General features: G+C 41.6%; 2 protein-coding genes across 2 annotated transcripts in view; both read right to left on the bottom strand.

Moving 5' to 3' along the window:
- ss18l2 (ss18, like 2) overlaps positions 1-7,325 on the bottom strand; it is a 171,405-nt gene extending 164,080 nt beyond the window's left edge. Inside the window, exon 1 of the mRNA XM_074610010.1 lies at positions 7,322-7,325. The gene's annotated coding sequence lies outside the window, so the exon portion shown is untranslated. The remainder of the gene's footprint in view (positions 1-7,321) is intronic.
- Positions 7,326-7,710: 385 nt separating this feature from the next.
- The window catches only part of chst8 (carbohydrate (N-acetylgalactosamine 4-0) sulfotransferase 8), a 196,630-nt gene continuing 183,051 nt past the window's right edge, over positions 7,711-21,289 (bottom strand). Inside the window, exons 3-4 of the mRNA XM_074609703.1 lie at positions 15,268-15,305; positions 7,711-12,434 (exon numbers count right to left, since the gene is read on the bottom strand). Of these exons, the coding sequence (XP_074465804.1) occupies positions 11,211-12,434; positions 15,268-15,305 (1,262 nt within the window). The 3' untranslated portion in view covers positions 7,711-11,210. The remainder of the gene's footprint in view (positions 12,435-15,267; positions 15,306-21,289) is intronic.

Raw genomic sequence — 21,289 nt, 5'->3', positions numbered from 1 at the left:
TGAAAAAAGCAGGATTATTCCATCAACCTGAATGTTTCAGCCGTTCCCCGAGAGTTGTGTCAGCCAGGTAGAGATATAGCCCCAAGGTTAAAGAACCACTCTGCCCACAGCAGCTTGTGTGACTGGCTCCATTATAGATCTTGTGTTTATTGATTCGAGTTCATTAAAGCTGCTGCATAATTCATGTCAATACCAGCGTATAGCTTAATTAGACGACTTGCAGTGGCTTTCATGGGTGTTTTAGTGTCAAGACGGAAGCATGACAGGTGGTGGCAGCAAATCGTCACATTACTATACTTCACATACCTCCGTGTGCATGAAAAGAGGGCATTGTTCTTCTGAAAGCAAAACCAGTGTGTTGGGGTTTGTAATATTTCAGATGCAGTACTGCCATCATGTGGTTATGTGCAATATGTCAACAGTGCGAGGCAAGACACAGCAGGGCTTTCCAGCTTTTTCAGTATACAGTCAAAACATCAGTTTTTCCCCTAGGTTGACTGCTTTGGCCTCACACCACACACCAAATTCCATTCTCAAATTTAACAGTTTATTTAAAGATTCTTTTAATTAGTTTATCACTTTTCGTAATCCACACAAACCGCTTTTCCCATTGGCATAAATTAGATCCACCGCACAGCACTTTAAAAAAGAAAATATGTCACTTTTAAAGCTGTTTCTCCTGTTACTCCCGTTTATTTCCTTCTTCCAAAATAGTGATGAAGAACACCGGGAGCAAATGCCAGTAGCTGAGTTGCCATTAAAACCAAATTATGACTGGTGTGTTAACTGCATGCCAAATTAATCAGAGCACACAGGGCCAAATTGCCTCCCAAGTTACCATATGACCGGTTACTGACAAGCAATGTAGCATTTAAAAGGCTATTTTTTAAATGGAGTCTGGCGCAGTGTTCTCTCCACATAAAACGCATTACACGGCGGCATCGCATCACTTCCAGCAAACTTCATGGAGAACATTGAGGGCAGAACAGCATCACTGATATGTTTTAACCGATCCGTCAGGATGTTGTTCTACCGACAACGTTATCTTCACTTCACTTTTTCAGCTGACTTTAGCAGTTTAGATAACAGACCCTCGACTGTCCTGCTATTATTACAGACATGAGAACTAAACACAGCATTTTGTAAAAGGTTTGCCTCAGAGACTCACATCTGAATTGTGTGAAAAATTGTGAGTATACAATAATAGTACATTTAAATCAATCTTAAATGTTTCTGTCTGAATCTCAGTGTGTCCAAATTTGGAACAGTTTAATACCATCAGCGTTCAAATGGGAGCAATTTATGGCATTGGAAGTTCCTGCTGGAGCACATAAGGAAAAAATGAAATACTGACAGATTGAGATTTTATTTCTCTAAAGCCATTCTCTTGATATTATCACTGGCTCCGTCCTGCCAAATGACACATGAGTGCTTGTTTCCAGCACGAGCAGCGTGTCGATGAAAGGGGTTCAGGCCAGTTAATCAAATGAGATATTTGGGAAGCACATGTCCTCAACAGGACTTTGAGATTTCCTCCGTAAAGTTATTTCCCACTTGTCATTTTGCTTTGCTTGATTAATAACGGAGCTCCAGTGAATCATTTTAATGAGGTTTGTGTCACTGAGAGACGCGTCTGGAGCGCGCCGCAACACACCGCCAAAACAAACAAGGATTTTATGTGAAAGGGGGAGAATTAACCTGGCGTGCATGTGAATCAGAGAAATGTTGTATTCGACGCTGGAGGAAATATTTTCTGCCTCTCAAATGTCGCCCCGATGAACCGAGGACTCGACCCCTCAAATTGTTTTTGTTCTGCTAATGGGCATTGATGCAGTTGCTGCCATTGTAGAGAGCGAGAGCGTGTGTGTAAGCAGCTGAGAGTCTTTGTACTATATGCACGTGTGCACGACGTGCGAATGCTTGTGTGATGGAGCTCAGAGAATCAGCAGAAACCTGTCATCAGCCATGTTAATGCTGGCTCCAAGGCAAACATGAAGATTAACGGAGGAACCTATAATAGTAATACTTGAAAAATGGAGCAACGTCTCTCTTTTTTTACAGTCCTCCCAACCAAGGCGAGGTTGTTTATCACTCTGGGAAGATGTTTGGTTGCCTGCCTTGAATGTCTGCTTTGGGCCCTTAAGCTGATTTAGCTACACAAGCACGTTCTCTTCAAAGCATGTCAAGATTTTCCACGCACACTAATGAGGTAAATGGATGGCTTTTGTTTTCTTCACAGTTTTTTTAACTTCCCCCAAAGTGCTCTCATGACTTATACAAGAGCTGTTGCGGAAATCAGCCTTGAGCATTTAATCAAATTTCCAACTCTACAGAGTGATCAATTTGTGCTGCAATATTCATCTGCCACACAAGCATAAACATAATCGTCACGTTCCCGCAAACACACGCACACATATATATGCCAGCACAACAACAACAAGCAGTAAGGCTGCTATTTGTTCTTATTAAAACAATGTCATTTTGGAAGGCAAAATTCTAGTATGACAAAAACGCTGCTGTGACAGATTTTTCCACCTTTTTAAATGTAGGTAGAGCGTGTGCGAATCATACAAATTAGTGCATATTCAGGCGCCATAAGGTACCTACTCTGATCTAATCACAGAATGGAAATGAATCAAATCATTTCTCTCGGAACAGGCACTACGTGGCTTCGTATGATGGAAGAATAAAAGCACCAATTTGAAAAGCACTTAGATCTCAAAATGCCTAACTTCTAGATGTTGACAGTTATTTCCATATGTGTGGGTTTGTGAGGTGATGTGAGTATATACATAATAATATGTGAATTCCAATCCTCCGTCTAGACATCCCTGTGGGCAAACTGTGACTGAACTTGAAGGGTTAAAACAAATCCCCAACTGGCTTGAGTTGTGTTTATGTGCGTATTAACAAGCATATGTAAAGGGTTGAAAATACAGGGCGTAAATAATATGCAGCAAAGGTCAAAAAGTCATAGTGCAGTTCATTATGGAGCTATGGCTCAGTTTAGTAGCTAAACAATAAGTAAAATATATATTTTTTAATGTGTTTTGTCTTTAGAGATTAAGTAAAACGCTGTTGTGCTCTACTAGGCAACCCCATAAGAGGCAGGTACTGCAGAATATATCCTGCAGTCAAGCATAAGTTTTCTGCCTCTTTGTTTCCAACCACAGGTGGGTTAAAATTCCTCCAGATGAGATGCACATACCTCAATGTAAGAATTAAGTGTGTTGTGAATCCCAGGTGATAATATCCAAAGTTAAAGGGTAACATCTGACATTTTCAAAACATTGATATTATCCTGGAGGCTATATAACATGATGGAAAAAATGTTGCAACTTGCACATGTACGCATATATTGCGAGGGCACGCCGGGAAACCACAAGATGGCAGCGTCATCACGGTAAACAGTAACTGCCTGATATGAATGGAGTAAAGAATTTCAACAACATTTATATATGAATAAACATGCTGGCACTTTCTAAATCTATTTTATGTTAACAATAAACACTTATAAGACAGGGAAACTGGGCCATACCTTTCTGACTTCTTTTGTCTTCCAGTAGTTATAGTTTATGCAAGAGCTGGCCATTGGAACGGAGCAATCCACTGGAACGGAGAGATCCATGATGCGTACATGAGCAAGTTGTTTTTCCATCATGTTATATAGCCTCCAGAATAATATCAATGTTTTAAAAAATGTCTGTTGTTCCCCTTTAAGAGTCAAATCGTTTTATGGTAATATTGTGAAAGAGAAATGTATAGCTACCCACTACTACGCTACAACTCAGAGGAGCAGCTTGTCATAATGACAATAGCGCTGATCCACCTTTAAAGGTCAGCCCACCTTAAGTGAGCCTGAGCCGAAGTTGTGGCTAACTTTGGGGGTAACCCCCCTTCAGTAAAAGGACTGTGGCAAGCAAGACACGTGAACTTGGCTTGTGTCTTGAGGAGTTGTAGCATTTATCCACTGGTAGCCTAAACTGTACACACACTGCACTGCTACGTTCACAGCTATAACGTTACTACTGACTTCATACTCGCACACACACACACTCCCTCGCTCTCTCTGTTGGTCTCTCTTGCTAACTACACACTGAGTTATTTCTTAAAGGAGTTTGCTATTTGTTTAACACATTTTAGTTTAAAACACATCTTTAAATAACATAATTCCCCGTTGCTTATGCCTTGCGGGAAGTCAACTTAGGCCCGGCAGGAAACCCTGCTAAGTAATCACACACAGAAGAATCCATCACAGAGCTGGCAGTAACAACGGCTTGTTCTGAGTCATAGTCCCTTTCAATTCTATTCAATTCAATTTAATTCAATTCGATAAGCTTTATTGGCATGACATTTGACATGGGTCGCGAAAAAAAACAACTTTCTTTGTTGTGACTATAAAACTTAATTGATAGAAACAGCACTGGAAAATTGGAAACTGTGTTGCTATTGTTGCTCCTCTCTCCTCCCTCATATAAAACCAACAGCTGGATGAAAGAAGTTCTTCTCTGGGATTCTTCAAAGGCCATCCTGGGAAATGTTGGAAACCACAACGTGAAGTAGAAGTAGGTGAGGCAGACTGAAGGAACCTGCTGCACCAAAAAAATTCCAACATCACAGACAGATGTCACATAACATTTTAAAAGCGTAAGAGAGAGGGCTTCTTTTCTTTTAAAGTGAAATTTAAACCATTTTCTTGACAGCAAACATTTTTTGAAAGCTTGTCAAAAATCGATACAGTGCTTTGCTCTGTGATATCTTTTGATACAAGGACTCATTGACCAGTCGCTGAGAATGAATGAGCTGTAAGCAGCTCACTGCTACCGACCCATGATTTCATCTCATGGTTTTTACTCTCTTTTTTTATGATGGCATTTTAGAGTTACAGTACCTCTTGCTGCCAATCGGGGCTGTCGGCAAGTGAACCCGCTCGCTGTTGCTTTACAACTTCCATTCAATCCTGTAAAGGTACTCAGTGGCCAACAAACGCTGGCTGTGGTTGTACTGGATAGTACTGTGCTGAATAATAACATGCTCCTAGTTAAATAAAGGCTGAAAAAGAGTTAGGAAGTGGGTTGCAGTGATATGTAACAGAGATTTCTGTCTTGTCTCAGTTATTACTGTATTTCAGGACATGTAATTTCATTTTTGCCTGTAAATGTCTATTAGTACTGGTCACTGTTGAGACTATGCAGCCAGTTGTACAGAAAGAGGGAATACGTGATACAGATCCTTGACTACAGATACTTAATTGTGCGGTGATCTGTTGGTAATGCCTCGGGGCTCCAGTAGGGGAATCGCGCTCCTCCTCCTCACTCTACAAACGAGTGAAGGCGAGAGCTGTTTGTTGTTTCCTCATCCTTCTCCCTTACTATTCCCCCTGTTTAAGGTAATTACAGTCCACAAAGCACGATAAACTTGTAAACAGTTGCTCATACATTATACTCATTATTAGAGAAAGGTGCACATTTTGCAATCGTATATTGTTTGGGTTTCTGGCTAACTCTGTCGGGATATAAGCTGGCTGCTGTGCCGTCTCCGTCTCTAAACCTCCATTCTGTTCCTCCTGCTCTCTGTGATCACTGATACTATGTCTTAATGCAGCCAAATTCACGATATAGTTATTCTCATTTCCGTATTTTTTTGTCTCTGTTATCTGACAGCAAAATGAGTGTGAAATTTGATCACAGCTCATAAATACTATGTTGACCAGCCGGCATTACCAAGCTGCTGCGGCTGCAGATAACATCATTATTGCATGATCATCAGACAAAATAAACAACTCTATTGACGTTTTGAAATGAGTGATCATAGAGGAGGTTTGTCACATACAAGTACGGCCAAAAAGCATCTGTTGCCACATCTAAATGAGCTGCAAACGTGTATTTATGCCGGTAAAACACAGAAAAATGACTGCACACAACTCTAAAGTATATTATAAGAGCAGACGCTCTGCTTCTGAAACGTTTCCGGTGGACTTTAAAACTGCGTCGGAGCCGGAGCGCAGCTGGAACGGGACGCAGCCAGATGCTCTGTACATTTGCCGTTAGTCTGTGAAATATCTCTGTCTAATCTTGTACAGAAATCCATGGTTCCCAGACAGTGTATTCTACTGTTCCTCCTGCACCACCATGAGGTTGACATTTGTGGCTTCAAGTGAAATATTTCAACAACTATTGGATGGATTGCCATGTAATTTGGTACAGACGTCCATGTCTCCCTCAGGATGAATTGTAATAACTTTAGTCATCCCCTGACTTTTTTCATTTAGCACCATCATCAGGTTAAATGTTCAACTTGTCCAATACTTTGGTTCAAATACCTGCAAAACTAGTGACATTCCCATCAGCATCAGCTGCACTATGTGATCAACATAGTACAGTAAAAATGATACCTGACATCTGCATATTATCACTGTCATTGTGATCATATTAGCACGCTGACTTTAGCCTTTAGCTCAAAGCAGTGCTGTGCCTACAGCGTCCCGGAGCCAGTAACATGGCTGCAGACGCTAGTGTACGTTCACACTACGAGCGACAAAAGCAACAAAACGGCTAGCGTGGTTAGCTGCATTGTCGGCGAGTCACCGTTGAAGTGTTGCTCAAGCGCTCGTTGACGTAGTTATGTCATTAAACAGCACTAAAAACATATGATTGGTTGACGCTTCACTTTGTCATTGGAGCGCTGAAAAAAGTTGAGAGCAACTCAACTTTATTTGTAGTGCATCCCGGCCGTCAGTTTGTAGCTTAATGTGACCGGCTTCCATTGAAAATAACTTTTGCTGTGTTGCTCGTTGTGTGAACACAACTGAAACGTGCAGTAGGTAGAATGTTTTTGGCAAAAATTTGATAACCTTTCAGCATATTGTAATTCAAGTGCTCTGAGAGAAAACTACACTTCTGCACCTCCTCGTGGCTCTGTTTTCAGGTTTTAAAAATCTAGCCCGTGACGAAAGGCTTTGACCTGATCACAGGTAATTTCAGAGAGAGAGCGTTCCTATTGAGCGTTCCTATTGAGCGTTCCTATTGAGCGTTCCTATTGAGCGTTCCTATTGAGCGTTCCTATTGGCTGTTATTGGTATTTCCTCAACTTGATCTCAACATGGCTGCCGGGTCACAAACCTTCTCATTTTACAGCTTAAAAGTACACTACAAGAGGATTCTGAAAACTTTTGCGGCAAGAAATAGGCATTACAGTAACAGAATATTGATTCATATTTGATCAGCGCTGCCTAGTTTGACCGTTTGGTTTGAGCTAGCGAGTGATTGACTCGTGGCTCTCATAGACGGAAGCTGGACGGCAGACTCCAGATCAACTCTGACTGGTTGTTTCGCTCCGGTCTGTGAAATCTTGCAGATACCTTTAGGAGCACCGGAGGACACCGGTAGATTACCTGTCTCATGCTCTACTGTCAGGATATAGTAACCGTTTTTTTTTTTATAAAAATAACTTTTTAAAAAATTATATTTGCTCCATTTCTACCCACTGCAGCTTTAAGTCTTGTTTTCTATGCTTTCAAAAACATAATGAATGAAAAAAGGCACAAATATACAATGAACAATGAGCCAAAGTAAAGCCTCGCACTACAGACTCTCATCCTGGAGCTCATTAGTTCATTAGCTGACTTTTCAAATTCCAGAAACCACATTGGACCTGAGACAATCAAACTAAGAACGCAGCTGCAAGAAAAAGAAAAAAAAAGAGCATACATTGAAAATGCTAAAGACAATTTATTAGTAGACACTCATCAGCCAGAAATAATAACCTCCTGAAGAATGTCTTCCTGAAATACACCATTTGATTGGCAGTGTAAAATAAGGCAAAGGGCGTAAGATCATATTTTATACACTTTTGCACCAACAATAAACAGTTATACATTCACTTGTTACTGTAATTACGCTTTTGATAAATCTGTCCATACACCCACATACCAAGAAAACTTTATTTAGCGGGGCGGGGCAGGGACGGAGTATTTGCAAGAGTAATACTCATCATAATGCAGTAGCTGTTTTGGCCAGATCTCGGCTATACCTACATAGAATCCGACCGCAACCTAAACAAAGATTAGATTTTGGAATTGCAAAAGCCAACACAGTATACTGACAAAAGTTCATACAATTACCATCACCGTGAAAGGGTACTACCACCAAAATTGTTCTTGAAAAGATTATAGTGTGTATAGATTAAAATACAAATTTCCCCTTACTCATAGGCAAATACGTCTCTTTATAAAGTATTTTGTTACATTAAAACACATTTCCAGTGAGCTGCAAAGTGTATAGCTGAATAGTGACTGCTACTTTATAGGAGACTAGCCATAGGTTGTTCCCATCATCAAAATAGATAAATCTCATCTTTGCATCGTGCCCTCATAAAAAATATACTGCTACCCACTTTGGTTGTAGCTTATTATCTTAATTCATTTATTTTTATTTTGTATTTCTGTGTAAATTTAACCCCCACATGTATTAATTTGCTTCTATTATTTTGGTGTCCTAGTCATCATCATATGTAGTCACTTCTTCATCGCACTCACTGCACATTAATCTCAACTTTCATTAGGAAAGAAACCTTGGCTGAGGTCGATATAACCTTGGAGATGAACAGCACATGATTATCTGATGAATGGTTCTGTTCATTTTATACCTTCATGTTAAATCTTAAACATGTTTTCAAAGGTTTGAATTCAAAAGGTTTGAGTGCTCAGGATCTAAGAATTGCCAATCTCTGTGCAGTGTACACGAGTGCACATTTTCATGGGATCTGACTTGCTTCAAGTGGTACTTAAGAAAAAAAAAAAAGTTTTCTGATTTCAGTGCCAGTTGGGTGGTGTGTTGGGAATATAGCAGTCTAGTAATGTTACACACAGAAAACTGTACCTTCAATTTGTGTCTTTTAGCAGTATGTGTTTACAAAAGATGCAGGAAACCGATTGTAAACAGCTCTTTCAGTACCACGCACACACGCACACGCACACACGCACACGCACACGCACACGCACAGTGGAGTTGCTAGGGGTAAAAATGTCATTAGCCAGGATGGGTAACTAGGTTGGAATGCAGCTCATCTGTACAGGGTCTATTATCATATTGAGAGACCAAACAGATCAGGTATAAGTAATTAAAGAGCTAATTTCCAAAAACGTATATATCCATTTTCATAAAATTAAAAAAACAAACATCTTTCGCCACCTCCAAAGCACCGAGTGGTATCAATTCATCAACCAAACTAAATAATCTTCTGGCACCGCAAATGTTTGCAGTCATTTAGTCTCTTTGAGAGTTAGACTTGTGGTTTTTCAGCTGGTGGATATTTTGTTTTGGAAAGAAACTCTTCTTCTGTTATACACAACAACTCTACACTGTTATTACTGAAAGAACAACAAATGACATCAAAAAAGGAAATTAACATACCTTCACCATAAGCACTGAATATATATATTTTAGAAATACATAGAAAAATATATAGTCATCTGAATGCCCATTATACAATTGTACACAGTAGTGTCAGAAAAAAAGCCTATATGGGTGGTGTAGAATAGATGTGATACATAAAGAGGGCATGGTGTGAGATAAGTGATAGCTGTTCAGGCGGTGTTTAGTGTGATAGATGGAGAAATTTGGGCACCCTCTTTTCTTTTTCTCATCCTCTCAAAATGTCCAAATCATCCATTTTTAGACTTTAATGAAACCAAGTCTAAACATCTGTTTTTGGGGATTTTTTTGCCTGATTTTTACCCATTTGCTCACCAATGCTGTCTACAGACTCCAGAAACCGAATGATTAGAAAGTCTGTAACACTAATAGGCATTAGGAGATATTGGCAGCAACACTTTGTACCCTGCAAGTACCTGGATGTCCTGCATTTAACAACAGCCACCCAAGTAAAATACCTCTAAGTGACGGCGGACCTACAGCACATGTATGTGTTATAGACTCGAGCACAAACCTAACCGACAAAGTTAGAAGTACAAAAATGCTACAATAGGTGCGCACAGCCTCCGAGTGGTTGACAAATTTCAAAGATACTATTTATAGTGTTTCATTTTGTTGCGGTTTATGTTCAGTAAAACCACGTACATGATGTATTAGTATGCACTGATACATAGAGGTATACTGATGCCTAACCTGCTGTAAGTCAAATAGGAAATGCAAATTTTTCTAATGAATTGATATTCAAATGCAGGGAGTCAAAATGAACAAATTGCAATACATGGCGGTGATCATTACTTAATCTTTGTCTGGGGTGTCAACCAAGGACTAAAGCAACTACAGTATATCCATAATTTGCTATAATAATATGCATTTACATTGTGGTATCATTATTCTAAAGGTAGGTGATAGGGGCTGACCTACATAACATACACACAAAACTGTTGTGTATAATGTATACTTTAAGAATGTGATTAGAACCTATATTAAATTTAGAGATGCACCAATACTGATATTGGATATCGGTCCGATACTGACTCAAATAGCTGGTGTTAATGAGCCGATCTGGTATTGGATACTATTATTTTAATAAATAACAATTTTGTACATTTATATCTATGTATTTATTTGTTGCATATTGTTTTACAAAGTTAGGAAAGCGATGTTTAAGTCAAGCCTGATGTTGCCTTACACATAAAAGAATGATCCCAGTCACTTCCACATAGTGAAGCATACAGATTATTAATTAAACACTGGTATCGGATCAGTACTCAGTATCTGCCGATACCCAAAACCCAGGTATCCAAATGGTATCGGGACTGAAAAAGTCAGATCGGTGCATTCCTAATTAAATTGCACTTATGTGGCGTCTATGTTGAATCAAACCATTAAACGCATTTACAAATCCTATTTGACTTACAGTAAGGCATAATTTAAAGCCTGTTGAACAATAATAAACTGTTTTTTTAAGAGGCATAACATTTATGATTTGAATGTTCTACCTCACCATGTGCTAGTAGTGAATAGATAACTTCCATTTCAGGACAATTTAGAGTATTTGATATCACATGAAGCGTTTCATCTCGTATTTGTCTGAAAAATGAAGATAATCTGGTAGAAATGTATGCATAAAAAGCAGCTTTTGCGGAATTCAGAGGACGTTCAGTCCCTCCGATGTCTGTGCTGAGATGCAAAGATCCGTGTGAGCGCGTGAGTTACGATCATGGTAGTGATGCAGATGTGGAATGTGACTGTGATTCAAGAGTTGATAGGAGTCAGTCAATATAAATCTTTAAAAGGCTTGGTGTAGTTAAACATCAGATAGTCCGTGTAGTAGAAGTCATAGATTCGCTGTCTCTCCGACGTGCTGACCTGTGAAAAGTATTGTTGTGTGATGTTCAAAGAGGTTCTCTTGTCGGCTGGGTTCCTGTCTTTAAAACTGGGCAGGTTGATGTAGGGTGGTGCCCCGGTCATCCGCAGGAGAAAGTTGGACTCTTCCTCCATGTTCTCAAACTTGCCGATGAAGTCATAGTCTAGGAGACAAGGGTGGCAGAGATTGTTCGCCTGTTCCCAGTGGATGTCCATTCCCACGGGCCGGTGGACATCCAGCAGGTACTGGACAAACTCCTTGAATGTGACTCCATCGCCTGTTTTCAGGGCTTCTGCAGACGGGTTCGCCCTGTACTTAGAGATGATGGGTTTCCCAAACAGGTTGTGGTAGTACTTGTTAGGATTTTCAAACTTGTCCCTGAAAGCCGACACCATTCTCTCCATGGGCTCTCGGACAAACAGGATTTTGGTGTAGGTCTCCATACGCAGCATCATTCCCTTTTGGTCAAAGCTGATAAGATCCCTGAGGTAATGGCCATCGTGGACCGCGTCGTGCATAAGGCTCTTAGCATTGGTTTCCTTGCCCGACAGCATTATCAGGGTCCTCTTCCAGTTGGAACAGCCCGCCTTGGGCACCTGGCAGTACAACAGCTTGTACTTGTCCTCCACGAAGAGGTTTCTCATGTGATGACGCGTGATGGTCTTGGAGATGTTGCTTTTGTACTTGGCGCACATCTCCTTCATCAGTTGCCGGCGCGCTACCTGGATGTCAGTGAGCTTTTTCCACTTATCAGGGTTGAAAGAGCCAGAAGCAGGAGGGGAGGAAACTGGTGATGAGGAGGAGGAGGAAGAAGAAGAAGAGGAGGAGGTGGAAGAAGAAGAAGAAGAGGACGTGGAATCACTATTGGTTTTGTGGTGGACTAGGGGACTTGTCTTCAGCAGTTTGCGTTGTCTTTTGGTGACACGAAGGGAGGTCATGTCCTGCTCCCGAGACCCTGGGGTGGGCGCCGGTCTACTCTGTTCCAGAGACCCAGGAATAGGAGGAAGAAGTCTGCTCTCGTGAAAGTTCGGGAACTGCATCGGAGGGATGGGGCTGGCCAAGATGCCTTCTGTTGCTTGGTGGTCCTGATCATTGTCAGATTTGCCTCTCTCTCTGTCCTGCGTAGAAAGAGTCTATAAAACAATGACAACACAGGTTGTAGTAGACGGCAGCAGATATGTGTTCACACCAAACAACATTTTCAAAAATGTGGATATATGTGCAAGAACATGGAATTAATACTTTTTACTTAATGAGGTGGTAGATCTGAGCTGCATTACCAGGAACAGACACATGCTGTCTTCAGTACTCACATAGGCCACTTGATGGTGCTGTTTCACTACACCTCAAACAAAGGTCTAACTCTATTAGACGCAAATGTCACACACTACCCAATGCCATCTATGACCTATCAATAAACTGAGCTGTAATATCAAATAAATGTCTTATAAACACCTAATGGGGAATGTAAATTAGAGTCATCTACTGCCTGATTACCATCAGATGATGCCCAAGGCCATTATGTATTCTGACATTTTATTTCAATTAAACGCTGTAATGGCGTCATAAAGCCAATGGACTGGATGTATAATTTTAATTTTACAACAGACAAGGTGATGAGACCATCATGAATCTTGGCTCATCCCCCTCCTGACTTAAATGGCCATATTCTTTCATCTGCAGGGACATCTGGAGGGGGGGGAATAGGAGGGAGCGGTTCCTCCCTGTCTGTTTAATGTGCAAGGCGAGCGCGGGGCAGCAACCTACACACCAGACATCACGTTCTTCGGGGTTTGCGCTGATGTAAGTCTCTCATTGGTGCTGACGCTCACAGCAGAGATGAGAGCAAGCAGGGGTCATCTGGGAGCAGATACAATACTACGAGCACTGCATGTCTGACATAGAAACCTAGTTTTTGAATTGTCTTGGAGTCAAATGTGATGTTGCTCTCTCTTCTCATCCCCTCTCTCTAAACCTTGTAGCTATCCTCGGCTTTATAATGCTGTAGGGGCAATTTAGGACACATTTTACCTATAGAGATGCACCGATTACGATTTTTTAAAAGTCTGACCTGCTGATCCCATTTTTCTTTCTAAGAACTGTAACTGACAGCAAGGCTCCACCGTCCCGAAAAAATGATTTAAACCGCCCCGAAGTCATTGTAAACCGTCAAAAATTCTAACTGTCATTCTTCTACTTTGCTATAGTCATATTTAATATGCAAAACTATTTGCATAAAAGCACACAATTCAAAAGATTAGGAAATAAATGATTGTATTTTTATTCAAATACTTGCTTTGATTAAAAAAAATCTTGGCATTAGTAGTTTTAATTATGTATGATAAGCTGCTTAAAGCTAACGCTAAGAAGTTAAACAGGTCATAATTCCCTCCCTAATATCTATTTTATATTGCTTTGAGAACATCTTCAATTAACTGTATTTATTCAAGTTTCTTGCCAAAAACGTAATTTTACAAGATTACATTTGAACTCATCATGATAACGTTATAATGTACCTTTGCTCAACTTTGACTCATTTTACTGAATAGAGCTTGAACGCATCATAATGCAAGTCAATACAACCCCTGCTAACGTTAGCTGTTGGCTCCATTATAAGCAGGACTGTGCTAGGGAGAGACTCCTGCTGTCGGCAGATGAGCCGGTCACCGCGTTTATTATGCATGGGAATTAACAATATAATCAGTGTCTGATTAAGTTAGTTCCAAATGTTTTTAAGGTTGTTGCTCCGTGGCTTATATTGCAGTTAATTTCAAGCTTTGTGTCTCCTTCACTCACTCTGAAGAACTTCTGCACCAACGACATGTTGTGTGTGTGAGTGGCTGTGACGTTACTGTCTGTGCCGCTGTGTGCCCACATAAACTAAGTTGAGGCGGTGAGACTGGTAACAAATTGGAAATATGACACACACACTGACACTTCGTTTGGTCACTGCCCTGCACCTTTAGGAGACTAGTGGCAGGTCGTGAGTCTATTAAGTCCAATGGGAGAAGTGAACGTGAGCAGAGATTATGACCGATCTCAACAACCAGAAAGAAGGAGGAAGTGAGTTTGGTGACGTAGGCGCGGGGGACTGCTATGGTTGGTCAAATTTGCGGAAAAGTTGGGGTGATTGGACAAAATTACAAATTGCTTTGTTACGATCGCAACATCGCAACTTCCTGGAGGGACTGTTTTTTACTCACGATGAAGAACTTCCACACAGACAACCTGTTGTGTGTGTGGCTGTGAGGTTTCTGTCTGTGTCTGTCTATTATTATCCGGCACATGTGTGTAAAAAAAACGGAAATATAGACTGACTGGTCAATCACCGGTCATGGCCGATCAGCTGAAAGCCGACCGGTTCTGATCGATGTCCAATCGATCGGTGCATCTCTAATTTTACCCCCTGCTGTTGTTGTTTAATTTAGATTTGTTCGGGCATATGAGAACAATTCCTTTCAAACTTGTACTTTTGCAAAATATAACTGTTTAAAAATACGGGGACTGGCCTCAAAATGCAAAGTTGTACATGTACAAAAGGATGGGTAATCATAGTTAGTCGTTAGTAGCTACTGATGCTTGAAAAGCATAAATGAGCTTCTTATGAATCTCATTGATTTTTCTTTATAAATGCTGGATCGCCATTCATCCATAATTGATGTAAGCTAACCAAAAAGATAAATACAAGAAATGAAGCTTCTACTTTGGAAGATGAAAAAAAAAGAAGAAGGAAAAAAACCTCTAGGTGTGATCACACCTTGAGGAACCTAGGCCTGGTTCGACTGGGACCGTTTACTGAGTAAAGTCTGACTGGCTGAACGCGCAGTGTGAGGTCAGCCTCTCTACACAGATACTATCAGACACGCTGAGAGGAACAAGGCTTACAATCACTTTTTTTTTGCAATAGATAACAGTCGGGAGCAACCTGCCGATCTGTGTTTTGGGAGAAACGGAGTAAACACGTACCTCTCTGGACTGCCGCGGAGTGCTTCCAAGCTTCACGCCTGGGGAGAGAGAAGAGAAAAGAGACAATCAGCACTTAAGTAAACAACATGTATTTTTTTTTTGTCCTTGTAGAAGAGAGTCAGACGCCGCCGATGCATCAGAGGCTCCGATAATTGAACGTTTCCTATCACTTAGCAGACTACTTTTGATCCCCGGGAAAACCACCACTGCTCTACCGGTCCACAGAGGGAAGACAGGTAGCTGTATCTGTGTAATGAGCTGCCACAAGCATGAAAAGTTGGTAAATGAGTTGTGCTCCCAGTTGCAAGCACTGGGGATGAAACGGGGGAAGGAAAAAAGCACAAGAAAGAGAGGGGGAAACGAGACGCAAGAAAAGAAGGACAGAAAGAGGAAGAGAAAGATGCAGTTTGCTGAATTTCTAGAGGACAGCAGGAGAGTGATGGAGACATACAGATTGGTTTTGTGGCAGCCTTGGGGACAGGTGGTATGTGTATTGGCAGATGTGCGGCAGCCGGACAGACGACGTGTTTAGTGGTCTGTCTCCAGCTGGACATCTCCTTTCCTCAGGTCCCCCCCATCCTGCTGATATATAATCAGGCTGACAGCTCTGAGTGGGGCTGCATGGCTGCTGATGGGGGGAGCGAAGACACCTCTGCTTGAGTGGTCTGTCACTTCCAATTTGAGGGTGGAAGTGATAGGAACCTGCACGAGGGTTGGTGGAGTGGAGGGGCTGTGGATGCAGGCCACAACCTCTCCTAAGTGATGAGATCTGCAGAGCCCCATCTCACACTTAGACACGCCTCAGTTGGGAGGGAATAAAACGCGTTGCCCAGATGCAATGTTGTTTTAGATTAGTATGCGCCGGTGAGCTCTGTGTTGCCGTCTGGCTCTGTGTGTTGAATCTTTTCTTGTCTTCATTCTTCTGAACGAGACACTGGAGGAAGAGGGAGTGGGCTAAGGGGGGAGGCCGCGGCGGCGGCGTGTGACATTTTCTAATCTTGTTTGGGTGCTGGCTTTGCTATTCGATCTCCTAACCCCTAATGATAGCTCATGTAGGATGGGCATCTTTTGATATCAGTTTACATTGGCGCACGTGAAACGCATGAATATTTATCACAACACACACACACGGATGCCATCGCCAGGGAGACGCATCCACAACGGTCGTTTCGGCGTCTGCCGTTTCTAAACTGACGGAGTGGCACGAGCCCCTTGTAGCCCTGACAATCATGTTGTGAAACACGCTTAGATATTGATCTTGAAAAGCCCATCCAGGTGGTAATTGAAATCTCCAAAGGTTTAATTGGTTCCTTCTAAGAGGTGCTTTGTCTGGCCGCAGTTACAAGTTTGTCACAGCTGTTGGTGTCAATACTGTCACACTTTCCCCTTCCATGTAGCACCTTCAAGCAGAGTAACATTTTAAAGCCTTTATTGTGCCACTCTGCTGAATTTAAGACAAAAGTGTTTGTTGCAATTAGGGCTGTCAATCGATTAAAATATTTAATCACGATTAATCGCATGATTGTCCGTAGTTAATGGTGATTGATCGCAAATTAATCACACATTTTGTATCTTTTTAAAATGTACCTTAAAAGGAGATTTGTCTAGATTTTAATACTCTTTTCAACATGGGAGTGGACAAATATGCTTGATTTATGCAAATGTGTGTGTATATTTATTACTGGAGATCAATTAACAACACAAAACAATGACAAATATTGTCCAGAAACCCTCACAGGTACTACATTTAGCATAGAAAATATGCTCAAATCATAACATGGCAAACTCAAGCCCAACAGGCAACAACAGCTGTCAGTGTGTCAGTGTGCTGACTTGACTATGACTTGCCCCAAACTGCATGTGATTATCATAGAGTGGGCATGTCTGTAAAGGGGAGACTCGTGGGTACCCATAGAACCCATTTTCATTCAAATATCTTGAGGTCAGAGGTCAAGGGACCCCTTTGAAAATGGTCATGACAGTTTTTCCTCGCCAAAATGTAGCGCAAGTTTGGAGAGTTATTTAGCCTCCTTGCTGACAAGCTAGTATGACATGGTTGATACCAACGGATTCCTTAGGTGTTCTAGTTTCATATAATGCCAGTATCTTCCCTAGCTTTAAAACTGAGGCTGCTACAATCTAAAAAGTTGCTTAAATGAGTTAAAGAAATTAGTGGCGTTAAAACAAATTTGCACTAACGCATTATTAATGAGTCAGCTTTGACAACCCTATTTGCAATACATGTATTTAGTTGAATATTTGACATTTATTTACATCATTGTCCTGCAAAGGGAAAGGCGTTGAGAAACAGGAAAAAAATGTAATGTCATAAGGTATATAAGACTCCAGCTAAAGGTAACTGAGCATTCAGGACACTCCTGTCCTGTTCAGCACTCTGTGACAGCGGCGTCTCGTTAGAGTTGTTTTGAAAGTGAATCTGACATGACTTTATTTTTTGATTTCATAAAACTAGGCTTACAAATAGAGAATGAATTGTGGCTCTGAAAATGCATTTACTCTCTCAAGTAGGGAGCCCAAATTACATTTCATGAGAGGAACAATTTTTCCATGATAGGGTACAACTGAAATAAGTAATATAACAATGTAAACTGAATTTCAGGGGGATTTGTAAACATCATTTGTCTCCGTAGTATCTATTTGGTTGAGGGTAATAGTTGCTGTTTGATTGCAATTTCACACTCAGTCAATTCCACTCAGTATAACTATGCTATTGATTTTTACTGCTGCGCGCTGAAACAGTGATAAATTGTTAAGACTGTTTCTGTTTCATCCTGCGAGATGCAGAAAATTCATCCTGGTAACTCCACATATAGATGTAGTACCTACAGTAGACCCCGCGTTTTTTCCAAAACTACTTTGGTACATCTAATAATGCTTATAATGCATGGTATAATTTGGTAGTTGGTTGAGATGCATTAGAGGTTTATACTGTATACAGATGTGTGGTTACTGTATAATGTAGCAATCACAAAAAAGTGATTCTCTGCAGCTCTAATGGAGAGTTTCGGGTTAAATGCACCAAATGTGGGAATTCTGTAATGGGAAGAAAACAGTCAACCAATAAAGCTGAAGCTGTTTTTTCCCCAGACATTAAATGTCAAACTCTGCTCTGCTCTGCTTTGGAATCTTCTTTTGAACGCTCTAAAGGGTTCAGGTAAACTCATACAAAAATAAAATCCACCCGCTCAAAGCATAGATCAAAAGAGGGCCTCTGGTAAGTTCTGCTTTGATTCTCCGGTATTTCGCTGTAATTTTTTTGCTGATGACGGAAGCCGACTTTAAAAGCAGAATCAGCTCTCGAGCCTCGTCCCCCGTTGCCCTCTAAAGTAACCTTGAGCATCCACCTCTCCCTCTCAGACACAAAGCCTCTGAATATTCATGCAGACGACCCAGAATTACCGCCAGGATCCATATAAGCAAGGGCCACATCATTAGCGGATCCATTATCATCCTTCCCTCTCAAAGACCCCTTCTACAACTCTCTAACAGAGACACACATCAAACATCCTTCTCCCTGCCACCGCCGCCGAGGAGGAGCAAAGGACAAAAACAATGTGAAATAATGAGCTTATTAAGTGAAGGATTGTGGCCCCCATGTTCTGGGAGAACTTGTTAAATGGCTGGTTTTAACTGGAGAAGGGCCGGGAGGGTGCTGGAAGCCAGACGAGGCGTGTCCTCCTCCAGCCCACTAGGCAGTCGTGCCGCACCGCCATAAACCGTTCATTAGTCATTCAGCACACTGAGCCGCTGTGACCCCAACCAGCTGCACTCCCCTCGCTACCCAACAAACCACCCACACCTGCACTCTGCACACATGCTCCTCCTCCACTTGACTCTGTGTGGGAATAGAGGGCTCTGGCTTGCTGGGGAGGTTTATCAGAGGAAAAACGCTTGAGAACAGAGGTATTAGGTTTTAAGCTCTGGTCCATTGATGTTTTAACTTGTTGTGGTGAGAGATAAAACAATGTTTCAGTTGGTGCTGAAATCCTTACGGACTGGGCCAGAGAGAGACAGAGAGCAGGTGCTAGGGAAGAGGAGGAGGTGATGGGGGAGGAATCAGTGATTCAGGACAGAAGACGTGCTTGCAGAGGCTCTCCAAAGACCGGGCCGTCTAAAATTTGTGTGTATTATCATCTGAGGGCTGTCTTGTGTTGTGAAGGGAGGCTTGGAAGATTTAAGGCTTTCTTTCAGGTGGTCACAACTCAAAAGCACAGATTTGGCTAAGAATGAATCAATAACACATCAGTAATCCAACCAATTACTGTGTGCTGTAAATGACACTACCAACTAGGACGCCAAGAAGCAGATTCTTCCCACTGTTTCAGTACCAACCAGCCTCAATCAATCAGTAGGATTTAATATTAGCAAGGATTTATGCCAACAGACATTGTTCTCTAATTTGATTAATTAAAGTTTTACATACTAAGTCTGAACTGCTGAATATGAAACACTCTGTCCAATCAGAGTCCTTGGAGTCAATTACACTGGGTCATGCAGGGCCAGCTCCAGGACCTTTTGGTGAAAGCCCCCAGGAAGAGCGCCGGTCATCGATCCCGACTTTCGTAGTGGCCAAACGGCGGTACTGCAACTTCCGTGTCAGTCACGTGATGCATTGGTCCCAAAAATACTTTTTCCCATAGACTTACATTGGGAAAGAGACGTCTGTAACTCAGCGAATATTTTTTTTTGAGGTGAATCAACTACCAAGTACGAACACTCTAATAGCCCTTATTAAAAAAATTAAGTTTTTAAAGTTGTAAAACGCACTAATAGCTGAATCCAGAGTTATTTCCCTTCCTCCATTCATGTGAGTGAGACCCAGACCGAGGCTGGAGCCGCGACGACGGCGTGACGATAGGACCCCGTGACCAAGTCATGTGACCGAGCGGACGCTACTCCGCCAATCATCTCGGACGCTACTCCGCCAAGATCCGGGTACTTTTCCAGACGGAAGTCGAGCCATTTAGGCTTTATGCGCAAATGAGCAAGTCTCGTAGGAATGACCGGGGCCCCGCCTAGTCAGTTTCACTATGATTTACACATTCATTAAAAAATAAGTGCGACCGGGCAGATGAAAAAGTGTAGGAAAGAGAGTTACAGGGGTGAAAAGTGCATTTCTTTCTTTCTTTCTTTTATTTGTTCATTCGTTACCTCAATGCAGAAAATGAGGAAGGGCACCCACAGGCATTTTTCTAAAAATGCCTGTGGGTCTATTTTTTTGGAGGGTAAATGAGGTACATAATGATACAAAGGTCCCCTGACAGACTCGAACGTTAGGGTTCATGGTCAGTAACTTAACCCCTAAGCTACAGGGATGCCCCACAATTTTGAGATACTTGTACTTTACTTAAAGAGGAACTATTATACGTATTTTCAGGTGCATACATGGGTTTTTGGTTTCTACCTGAACATGTTTACATGCTTTAATGTTCAAAAAAAGTTTAATTTTCTCATATCGGCTGTGCGGCAGCACCTCTTTTCACCCGCTGTCTGAAATGCTCTGTTTCAGCTCCGCCCCCTCTCTCCCGAAAAGCCCAGTCAGCTCTGATTGGTCAGCTGGCCCAATCTGTTGTGATTGGTCAGCCGAACCAAACACTTCGGACTCCGCTCCGCTCTAACTAGCTTTGTTTAAGGGCGTGTCAAACCAGCCGCTAGGCAGGTATTATGCAAATGTGTTGCTTGGTGACATCACCACGTTACGGAAGAAAAGGCAGGAATTTAAGCAAGGCATTTGAGGCAGTTCAGGAGCAGTGTTTCTGTGGAGGAGAGGAACTCCCTTTGGCGTGGACTTTAGGTTTTGTAACTTTGCAGACCTTTTACACGCACAAGAAAAACTATATAACACACTAAAGGAACGGGAAAAAGCACAACAGCATAATAAGTCCTCTTTAAATACTACTGGACTACTCAGTGATGGAGCACAGTGCCGTGAGCAAGCAACTGGCATCAGAAGACATGCCACCTACAAAGGTTATAAAGCGTCATAGCTGAAATGTCTTCT

The sequence above is a fragment of the Sebastes fasciatus genome, chromosome 2 (genome assembly GCF_043250625.1).
Source record: "Sebastes fasciatus isolate fSebFas1 chromosome 2, fSebFas1.pri, whole genome shotgun sequence".
Taxonomy (NCBI): domain Eukaryota; kingdom Metazoa; phylum Chordata; class Actinopteri; order Perciformes; family Sebastidae; genus Sebastes; species Sebastes fasciatus.
This window is presented reverse-complemented; position numbering and strand designations above follow the sequence as displayed.